Here is a 9,703-nt window from a genome sequence, read left to right as displayed (position 1 = left end):
AAGTATTGATATGGTATTGTCCTCCTTGACTTAATCCTCCTGTGGTAATATCTATGCAAATAAATGGTGAGTTCATGTAATGACTCATGCCCATGTTATCTCAACATAAAATAGTATTATAAGGGAGTTTTGTGTCACATTCAAACCCTCCAATGGATGAAGGGTATACGAAACTTACATGGATGAAGTGTTACACAATTAACAGTTTATACATTGCCACATAAATAATCTCTATTTTTTTTTAGCACCAAAACAAATTATATAACGATTCATCACCTTATCAAAGATAAAGTAAATCTCCTTTCTAAAACAATAATAAATTTTCATCTTCTTTCTATTAAATTTTATACTTGAACCATGAGATTGTATTATCTAGCTATATGAAATTAGTTTAGTTCGATTAGTCTTAATTTATCAAATTAACTTTGATTTAGTTAGTACAAAATAAATTTATTTAATTAATATTTAAATTAAAAGTTCTCATTTAAATTTATTGTGTTAGGCCTCAACCATATGGAGCCGGTCCTACTTGGGTCCTTGGGCCGGAGTAAGCCCAATGACCTTTTAGTGGTATATATTGGAACCCGTTATAATTAATTAAGGGTTGAAATAGTTGTTAATTTTAGGACACGGATTCTCTACGGGAAAGGAATCTATATAGGAAACTACATTGTTAAAGGTATATTGTTGCCACCTAGAGGTGAATACGAGTTAGGAGCAAAAATTTGTTTAAGAATTTTCATTAATAGCAAAACTGATTTTAAAATTTCCTATATATTGTTCTTCTGTGTATTGTACTACATGCTATCGCAAGGGTTCTCTCCAACTGATCCTCAAAATTTTGTAATTCACCTTCTTCCTCTAGTTTTGTTCCTCTCTATTTTTTATTTTTTCCTAGATGATGATTCTATCATTGGCATCTTGTATAATTTCCTCACTTCTTACATTTTTCTAGAGACCAATTGACACTTCAACATAACACTTTATTCATGTTTCTCCAAGTGAGGAAATGTTATGTGGATATGCTATTTTAAGTAAAACATGTATTATAATTTTTATTAGTAAATTAAACACGCACCAAATGGATCTTGAACCCAGAAGTTATTTCATGATGCATGTTCTTATAAGGTTTAAGTTAGAGCTCATAGGCATTCAAAATTCCATATTCTGGTTTTTGGTATTTGATTGAATCACCATGCATGCTTAACACTCTTACAAAGTGATCACAATTGTAGTATTCTTTCCTTCATAAATGATATATGTATCTACCAATATTTCTCAAGTAGTCTTTGCCTCTGTATGGTGTGCAGTAAATGGAAACGATGAAGAAGTTTAACTTGGCTGGCAACCACGTGAAACTCGCAATTGTGCTAATGGTTATGACCCTCCTGCTTACTTCGGCAGCTGCCAAAGGTAGATTTGGAGGTGGAAGCAGAGGTATTAGAGGTGGAAGCAGCGGTATTCAGCCACGGGCACAGCCCGTCCCCTACTACCCCTACATTCCCATTTTTAGGAGGAGTAGTTCAAACACTACCCATCACAAAAGCAATGGATCTGCCTTGGGTGCATGGAGCACTGCAACAATGATATCCCTTGCACTAATTCTCTGTTTGATCTAAACCCCAACTGTATGTATTTAATGTCTGGAAGGTTTGACCTTTAATGTCAGCCAGTACAATTCTCTATTACCCTACTATAGTAGGGATGTAATACTAAGATTTCTTATACCAATGTATCGTTTGACAAACTTGAATGAATTGGATTGGAAATGAGAATTGAATTGAGTTAATACTAGACTTGATTAGATATCTTAAGTCCTTGATACTTTAATGTACACCCTGATTAATTAAGTTCTTTGTTATGAGGGATGTAAGAATTTTCATACGTATTTTATTTATATTAAAAAAAAAAAAGAATGTTATATATTTATTCTCTAGGTAATTGATTAAACACATTTATAAATTTTTATAAAATTACTCAAAATTTTCCGTACAATTTACTTTTAAATGTTCATCCAGACTAATCCCAATACAAAACATTAAGAAATGCCTAGGTTGATCAACGTTGGTATGAAAACAAAGAGTGTGGTGGATTCAGGTTGGCTAAAAAAAAAAAAGATCATATGAAAAGTGAGAGTACCCGGCAAACATATTCTCAAAAATAAAAACAAAAGTGATGGTCTTGGCCCATTCTTGACTCCCCATCCGTCTTGGATCCAGATTCTCTCCATTTCACTTTGAAACGTAGAGTTGTCCAGTTAAAGGTCAGAATCTATTTAATTAATTAATTTTTGGCTTGTTTGAACAAACCTTAATGTTTTGTTTCTTAACCACGGTTGAATTTTTCTAGATTTTAGCATAATCTATTTTCTTTTTGATGAATAGAAATGTTTCTTCTACATCCACAATAAAATCTCACAACATTTTCACTATAAGTTAATTTCTCAAATCGCATTGCTTAAAATAAAATAAAACAAATATGCGAAGACCCACCACAACTTAAAACAAGATTATTATGAAAATATTGAGAGATTTTGATGCATCTTTGTATTTTTCAAAAGGTATTTACGATTTTAGTTGTAATTCAAACTTAATTCTAATTAAAAATATTTGTGAGTTAACTTTTGATAATAGGAAATGTATGATTTCCCATTATCAAACTGCTTTCCATATTTGTTAGTTGACTTAAGGTTTTTTTTTGGAGAATAGTTGACTTACGGTTGATTTCCTTGTATTGGTGTCAATTGTCATCTTTGAAAACATAGATTTCTTTCTTTTTCTTTGTATATATTTTTTCGAGGGAAAACTGGAAAACGTTTTTTTTTTTTTACTATCATTAAATCACCAAAATAATTAATAAAAAAACTGAAACAACATTAGCTATTGGATCGATTTCTACTATCATGAAATTGTTAACAGAACTGATAGTGCTCAAAGTATAAGCATTGAAAAATTGAAAAATTGAAGCCTAGTACAGACTCTCATTAAGGCTAGTAGCATCAAAAGCAAAGCTGATACAGTTCCACTTATATAAATACAACATTGCATAGACAAACTGTTGGGAGCATTTTAAGACTCAAAATTTGTTGACTCTTCAACTACAAGCAGAGGATCTATTGGGGGAGGAAAAAAGAAGAAAAGAAAAGAAAGGTTAGGTTGATGTCATTTCATTTCATCTAACTGTCAAATATATAATTGTCATCTTTTCATCTAAACTCTTCTTCTAATTTTGCAATACTAAAAATATAGGGGTTTTTTTTCTCCCTTTGTAGATATAAAATAAAGGACGTCTTTTTGGAAACACTTTTATAAGAAACTTTCAATCTTTATTTGTAATAGAGATGAGCTGAATAAGCTAATTTTTCTGACAACACATTGAAGCCTTTATATGGTGCTTCCAGTCCTATTTCTAGCCTTATCCACAATCTATTATCAAACATTTTTGGAGTAATGAATAAGGGTAAATGATTTCTGCTTTGCATGCCTGTAGATTTGCCTACTTTTTTTGTTTGTCTTTTAATGAAAATTCTTTAAAATTAATTAAAAATTAAAATTAATAAATAAAAACCATAACAATATCAAGTGAAAAGTGCACTTGGTACATATAGGACCCATGAAAACACAAGCATGCTTGACAGCTTGAGGCCTGGATAGATGCATGTAGGACTTTGAGGCTTCATTTGCTAGGGTAGGGATATAACATCCTTCAGTACCAGCGGAGAAATTTTATTGGTGGAAATCTGCATTTCCCTTCCTACCAGTTCGGCTATATCCCCATAAACTTCAGATTCTTGCCGATTCGCACAGTGATTAAGTAGGGAGGGGCTAAAACTACGTAATTGTTTGTTAGTATCAGGATGTTGGTGCATCCTTTTCTCATTAAAGTGACCAAAAATATTCTGATAGTTGAGCATAAATCTGTAGCCTTGCTAATGCAATTCGAGTTGCAATCACCTGAAATTCGATTATCCATCATGTTCTTACAAATAAAAGTTTCTCCCCTCCATTTACTTCCCTTATTACCTGTTGCTTGAACAAGTAGGATTGCCTACCACTGTAAGCCGTGTACTGTGGACATCCGATGATTTATCTGTGAAGCATCCTGGTAACAGATCCATGATATGCCATAGTATTTTATAGCATAGAGCTGGGACGCCATCTGGTCCAAGAGCTTTTATCGTGCTCATTTGGAAAAGGGCATTCTGCAGCCTTTGCACATCCTCAGGTGTAAAATCTGTATTTAAATATCTTTGCTGATCTTCACTCAGGCTTGCAATTCTCACCTCAAGCTTAAGTTGCAGCAGCATTTTCTCTGTTGTTAAGCTCTCAATCACTCCATAAATACCACTAAAATGAGCAACAAGCAGTTGTGCTATCTCCTTGATTGGCCATTAACAGTGGCGACTCCAGGAAATTTTGTCAGGTATTCCTCAACAAGCATAAATTACACAATTTAATAAAAAGAAAATTTTATATATCGATAACAACAACAATAAAAAAATACGCAAATACATAAAATTTACAATTGTCTTCTATGAGTTTTCATATTTTGAAATCTTTGCATGATAGTTTCATTATCAATGCTACAAGCTACATCTTTTTCAATATACACAATTAAACAATCATTCATCCACTAATCTCCCATTCGATTGCGCAGTTCATTCTTTATATATTTCATTGCCGAAAAACTTCTTTCTACTGTTGCAGTAGCAACTGGAAGGGTCAAAGCTAGCTTTACAAGCAAATAGACTAAAGGATAAGTCTCATGCTTCCTTGTGCTCACTAACTTTTCAGCAAGTTCACTAACTCCTTGAAGTTCTAAAAAGAAGTCGTTACTGCGCATATCAAAAATGTAATTCTGCAGTTGAGAGTCAAGTGCCAAAATATCTGTCCCAAGAAAATCAGAGGGATAGAACTTAGCTAGACGAATCAACTTTTCCTTATCGAAAGCCACAAATGAATTACTTGTATTTAAGCAAGCCATACAAAGTAACAAATCGGTATTTGCCTCAGAAAAACGATTGTTAAGCTCTTGAAGTTGCATATCTATGACTGTGTAGAATAGCTCAACACGATAATGATGTAAATTTGTCTTTTGTTGAGTGTTACGTCGTGACCTCCCACTAACTACAAATGTTTCATCCATATTCAAGATAGAAATATCATGCGTGGTACAAAAAGAAGATACTTCAGTCAATAAAGATTCTCCTTCATCTTCTCTCATTACTTGCAATCTTTGCTTAGACACTTTAACAAGATCAATAGCATTTACTATATCCTGATTTTTTTTTTTTGTAATGCTATTGACAACTCATTTGTGATCCCTAAAATATTTTTCATCAAATGTAGGGCAAAGACAAATTCAAAAGATAGAATTGACCTCATAATAGATCGGGCTTCAACTTTTTAGTCGGACAGGCCATCTTCTTCAATAATCTCAAATACATCAACAACAGCAAAGAACATTAAAATCAAGTTCAAAATAGTCCCATAATATGATCCCCAACGTGTATCACCAGGACGTTTAAGATTTGTCTCTTGATTCAAACCTTGCCCACTTCTACGTACACCATTCTCCAAATTTTCTTTAATTTTGGCAAATTGTGCATCTCGAAGAGTATCTCGTCTCTTACAAGAGCCTCCAACAACAGTTACTAAATTATTAACCACATAAAAAAAATTCAGCAATGTTAATGTGATTTTTAGCAACAGCAACAAGTGTCAATTGAAGTTGATGAGCAAAACAATGGACATAAAATGCTGACTTATTCTCTTTCAAAATTAAAGTTTTGAGACCATTGATATCACCTTGCATATTACTGGCCTCGTCATAACCTTGCCCACGTAGGTTCGACAAACTCAAATTATGTTCACAAAGTAAACATTCAATAGCACATTTGAGTGACAAAGCGGTGGTACTTGCAACATGTACAATACCAAGGAACTGCTCTATAATAATCCCTTTTTTGTTCACATAATGAAGAACAAGGGACATTTGTTCTTTCACTGAGATATCACGTGACTCATCAACTAATATTGAAAAGAACCCATTGTCAAGATCCTTGATGATGGCTTTGGATGTTTCCCGTGCAATTGCATTCACAATATCTTTTTGAATATCCGGGTGAGTAAGCTTGCAATTTTTCAGAGCTGTTTGCAACACTTCATTGATAGATTCATTGTGATCCCCCAAAAATTATACAAGCTCAAGAAAATTTCATTTATCACTTGAACCTTGAGATTCATCGTGACCACGAAAAGCTAATCCCCGGCATAAAAGGAATCTTATGCAATCAACTATTGCATTTAATTGAACCCGATAATCATGTTTATCTTTATTTGATTGTTTAACCAAAACACTTTGAATGTGTTGCTTTTCCTTCAGTAGATCTTCACCCTTCTTGACAGCTTGGCTATGAGCACTATTAACTCCTCCAACATGGGACTCTAACTTCGCAACTTGATTCCAAAGTTTGAATCCCTTCGTTACAAAAGTATCACCTCCTCCTTGCTTACCAACATCTTGCCGCCCAAATAGGTAGCAATAAAAACAAAATGCCGCATCCTTCTCAATACTATATTCCAACCACTTTCTACCTATATACCAGTCAGATCTAAATCGACGGGGCTTTTCAGAAAAATATGATGCAAGGAACTCATGAAGAATAGGTTGACAAGGGCCTTTTGTTAAATAATGTCTTCTTATTTCATCATGATTATTAGGATGATAAGATGATATCTTTTGTCGTAGCCCAGGATTTGAAGGAAGATTTTCTAAGTTAAAGTCAACACGAATTCACTTAGAAGATGAAGATGAATCTTGCACAAGAGATGAATCTTGGGTACGTGGTTTTCTTATCAAATATTTGTCCATAATTCTAGCAAAAGAATAAACAATAAACTATAAGTTCATTTGAAATATTAATAAAATTATTAATTATTGTTGTTTAGTTGCTTGATTAATTTGTTTGTCTTTTATAAACTATAATTTGTTATATTATTATTTCATTAATTATAAAATTATTAATTATTATTTAGCCTAACATAATTTAATTTATTTGTCTTTTATAATGTATTGGTTAATTATACAGGTTTAATTATTGTTATTTAGCGTAACAATAAACTATATTACTTTAATTTGTTTGTCATTAATTATACTACTTTAATTTATTATATTATTTAGCCCCTTGTACACATTACACTAAAAAAACCTAACCTTACACATTTCATATGCAGCACAATAATTAAAACAGTGTCATGTACAACATATTACATTGCTTTAATTATTGTGCTCCCGGCCCCATGTGTGATGTGCCCATCAGCCCATCTATCCCCCACCCCACTCAATGGACAAGCTTAAGCCTTATTGCCTGATGCCCAATCACAATTGCCTGCCAATCAGAAAATTTCGCAAGATTCACAAATCACAATATTCACTAAAGGACAATTAATATCACGCCAACACAGAACACACACTGACCAACACAGCACCAACGGATAAAATAAACACTAAAGCCAAATTCAAAAAGGCAGAACAGGAAAAAGCAAAATATAAATAAAGACAAACAATGATCCATTCGGCCAGCCAATCAGAGAGAGGAGTGATTCATTCGGCCAGCCAAATAGCCAATCAGAGAGAGAGAGAGAGTTACTGAGTTAATTTAAATAAAGACCAAAGAGAGAGAGACGCTTATTATTTTAGAAAATCACACTCAGTGAGAAAAAGAGAAAGAGGCAGAGAAACAGAGAGAGAAAAAGAGAGAGAAATTAGAAATACCTTGAGGGAGCTGAAGCTCAGGGAGGGTCCGCCGGTCCGGAGGGATCTGCGATCTACTAGCATTGAGCTACGGCGACGACCACTGCGACTACGATCTGCGATCTGCTAGCACTGAGCAGAGCGATCTGCGACTGGCGACTGCGATTGCGATCTACGGTCTACGATCTACAATGAGGGGCGAGCTACGGCGACGACAACGAGGCGCGAGCTACGACGATGACGACGAGGAGCGAGCTACGGCGACCGAGGAGCGAGTATTGGGGTTTTTTGGTTTGATTTTGCTGTTTTGGTACAGAGGCTCTATATTGGGTTTTTTTTTTTTTTGATAAAAACAGTATTTCTTTTGGTTTGGTTTGCTTTTTGCTCTATATTGTATAGACTGTGTCGTGTATTGGGGATTGGTTTTTTCTGCAGCGACGTGACCGGGGGTACGGTGGGTAAGTTTGATGTCTGATTCTGTGTTGTTGTTTTTTTTTTTTTTTTTTTTTTTTTTTTGAGAATCTGTGGGTCGGTTTGCTCTATTGGGCTCGTCGTGGCTTGGTTCTGTTTCAATTTTTTTTTTTTTTTTTTTTTCAGATTTTAGTTCAATTTTTTTTTGGGCTTTTTTTTGCTTGAAAGTTGAATAGATAAATTTTGGCTTGGCTCTGTTACAAACTTTTTTTTTTTTTTTTTTTTTCAGATTTTAGTTCATTTTTTTTTTTTGGGTTTTTTTTTTTTTTTTTGCTTGAAAGTTGAACAGATAAATTTTTTTTTTAATCTGAGGGTGTTCCTAATTTTGTGTTGAGGGTGTTCCTAATTTAGCTTAAATATATATATATATATATATATTTTTTTTTTAGTAATTTTTTTCAGGTCAGGGTGTTCCTGGGAACACCCTGACCTGTACATGGCGCCGCCACTGGCCATTGATGATGCCGAAAATCATCAGTAAGTCACACAATCCTCATGTACTCAAGACAACACTTGCACAACACAGAACAAGAAGACCTTAGGAGAGTATTGGTGTAGCACCGGCCAAAGACCCTCTGAAAGTTAAGTTAGAGAACTCTTCACAACTGTAGAGTGCCAAAGCTGTGGTGAATTATGCGTACCTTATTTTCTAAGGGTCATAGTAGTGTAGAATCGGCCTCCGTTTCTTGCATCAGAAGGTGTTTCCTTACGGGAAAAGATCAACATAAATGAGCATATATTACGGGATCCTTCTCACGTTGGGATTCAATTAACTAGGGTTAATCATGAGATGCAAGTTGTCTCTATTTAGGATTCCTTGGAGGCCACTTAAATCATGTGGATGCCACGTGGCCTTGGGATCCATCCACCTCATGTCCGTGAATCTTGGATCCATCCATGTAGAAATGCTAACCGTCCATAATCTAGTGTCGTCAGGTCTAGATCCATCATCCCTAATTTTGTACTCTTCAGTTGCCCCCTCATTCCATGAGTCCGTCACCTCCCTTGGACAGACCCGTGGAGTGACGGTTTGACTTATCTCTTGAGAAATGCACATAGATTGATAGGTTGGCCTAGGGTCATTAATGTCGTAGGGGTACTTGTCATTCCCTTAGTGGCCAATCTCTTGGAACGAAGCGTCCCTTCTTCTTCCATACCATTCCCTCTATATAAACCTGCTTTCTTACTTCTCATTTTTCACTTTCCACGGTGAATTCATAATCAGAGCACTACCGTCTACTTTGTTAAACCATCATACCGTCTACTTGGTGCATCCATCATCTACACCTTTCCTGCTGCTCATCTTCAACTAGTAAGTATTCTTTACCTTCTGTTAAATTCTATTGTAATTTTTTTGACTCTGCACACCCGTCGTCTATGTAGATCCATCAATGTCTTAGGGTTTACCCGTCACATGTAGGTGACAAATGTCTAGTGCGTCAAGTAACCAATCGTGTGTCCACGAGGGGGCGGGCTA

The 9,703-nt window shown here is 34.8% G+C and overlaps 1 protein-coding gene across 1 annotated transcript; it reads right to left on the bottom strand.

The window, feature by feature from the left end:
• Positions 1–5,661: 5,661 nt before the first annotated feature.
• On the bottom strand, positions 5,662–9,420 carry LOC126704010 (uncharacterized). The gene is given in 2 exon segments (XM_050403054.1): positions 5,662–6,596; positions 9,327–9,420. Coding segments are annotated over 2 exon segments (1,029 nt in total).
• Between the last annotated feature and the right edge of the window lie 283 nt (positions 9,421–9,703).

This window comes from Quercus robur, chromosome 10, assembly GCF_932294415.1.
Source record: "Quercus robur chromosome 10, dhQueRobu3.1, whole genome shotgun sequence".
NCBI lineage: Eukaryota > Viridiplantae > Streptophyta > Magnoliopsida > Fagales > Fagaceae > Quercus > Quercus robur.
Note: the sequence above shows the minus strand (reverse complement) of the source record. Positions and strands in the feature narration are given on the sequence as shown.